The 1,710-nt window shown below is 43.9% G+C and overlaps 1 protein-coding gene across 1 annotated transcript in view; it reads right to left on the bottom strand.

Moving 5' to 3' along the window:
* cntn3a.2 (contactin 3a, tandem duplicate 2) overlaps positions 1-1,710 on the bottom strand; it is a 38,061-nt gene that overhangs the window by 6,194 nt on the left and 30,157 nt on the right. The window contains exons 16-18 of the mRNA XM_005732936.1: positions 1,327-1,476; positions 1,153-1,223; positions 280-514 (exon numbers count right to left, since the gene is read on the bottom strand). Of these exons, the coding sequence (XP_005732993.1) occupies positions 280-514; positions 1,153-1,223; positions 1,327-1,476 (456 nt within the window). The remainder of the gene's footprint in view (positions 1-279; positions 515-1,152; positions 1,224-1,326; positions 1,477-1,710) is intronic.

A 1,710-nucleotide genomic window follows, 5' to 3' on the forward strand; every position in this document is an offset into this window, starting at 1 on the left:
CCCTTCAGCATACTGAGAGGTAGCACAGATCTAAATGCCAACCAGTTTTTAATGTGGCGCAGCATTTTAATACAGCGGTGATATTTGAAGGCAATCTGCTGGTTCGTACATAAATGTGTTCCCATGATTTTGTACCTCGTCCATATAAAGATATTTCTGCAGATTTATTTTTCTACGTGTGTTTTTATCTACCGAGCAGTTTTAATCCAATCCGATAAAAAAACAAAAAAATCTACTTTGGGGGCTTTGCTCAGATTCCACTCACGTCCACCCTTTTACCTGTCTCCGCAGAGTAGATGGTGACCACGGGGCTGAAGGGACCCTGTCCTTTGCTGTTGTAAGTGCCAACCTTAACGTGAAACGGAGAGAAGGGCGCGATGCTGTCGTTGCGGTACACGTAGCGCGACGCGCCAGGGGCGGAGGTGGCCACGTGAGTCCAGCTAGCTTCTCCGAAGGCGCGGAAAGCGATGATGTAACCAAAGCTCTCACCATTCTGTAGTTCTTCGGGAACAGGCTGAGAGTGAAACACAAAACTATAGTGATATTAAAACATATACAAACCACTCACGTTCACACCACCGCCGGGCTCACGCAGTCACCACCGTCTCTCATAATGTCAAAAAAAGTGCATGACCCACAAATTGCTTTTGCAACCCACCTGATGAAATAAAAGGAGCAGTAAAAATGCCATTTTAAAAACCTGCGCTCATTACCGACCATCCGTGCAGCTTTTAAAATGAAAAGTTATTCTGTATATAATGAAATGGGAAATCTCCAATGATGAGATAACACAGAAAGTAATGACTTGTACAATGCCAGCACTGTTATTCTTCCATTCGACTCCTTACTGCTATATTTGAGCATTGTAGATTAGTCTGAACAGTAATTCATCACAGATCCGAGACTCACAAATGAGAATATCTGTCAGATTTACTTCTCTGTTGTATACGCTGCTGCTGCCTTACATGCAAGCAATTTGAGAAATTACAGCGACGACAGACTCCCATTGACCCCAAATTTATGACACCCACAAGCAAAACAGAGCAGGTGCTTTGGTTTAGCGAGGAATATTTAGAACCTCGTTTAAGATGAAAACGACACTGACTCCGGGCACTTTGAATAACAGACTAGAGCATAAGACTGATGATTTACCTCCCACGTGATAACCAGTTCATATCTGCTTCCACCACCTCCACCCACATCACCTGGCACTGCATCTGGAACTACAAAACACAGACCATGATCACATTTCAGTATAAAAACACCTATATATAAAGCCGCATAAAGGCAAGTTATAGCACAAAATGGGAAATCAATACGCTGTACCTGCATCCTCTGTCCTGGTCTTCACGGACACTGGGCTGGGTTCTCCGACACCAACGCTGTTTTTTGCCAGTACCCGAAAGTCATATTCAACCCAGGCATTGAGGTCCACCACGGTGGCTGTCAGTGTGTTCCCATCAATCATCTCCGGGACTAAGAATAAAAGAAAACATTGCAGACGGAAGGTCTTTGCAAGAGCCTACATGTATACAAGTGAACAGCTACAACTAAAGCAAGAGAACAATTATGCACACATACACTGTTTAAGCAGCGTAGCCTGGTCAATAAAGTGTTGAATGCAAGCTGGTTTTGAGTCATGACTGTAGAAGGTGGCTGGAGGATAGCGGATTTCAAAGGACAAAGGACAGTAAATGGTTTAACTGTCAG

The sequence above is a fragment of the Pundamilia nyererei genome, unplaced genomic scaffold, assembly GCF_000239375.1.
Source record: "Pundamilia nyererei isolate P.nyererei 1_Seehausen unplaced genomic scaffold, PunNye1.0 scaffold00049, whole genome shotgun sequence".
In the NCBI taxonomy this organism is placed as follows: Eukaryota; Metazoa; Chordata; class Actinopteri; order Cichliformes; family Cichlidae; genus Pundamilia; species Pundamilia nyererei.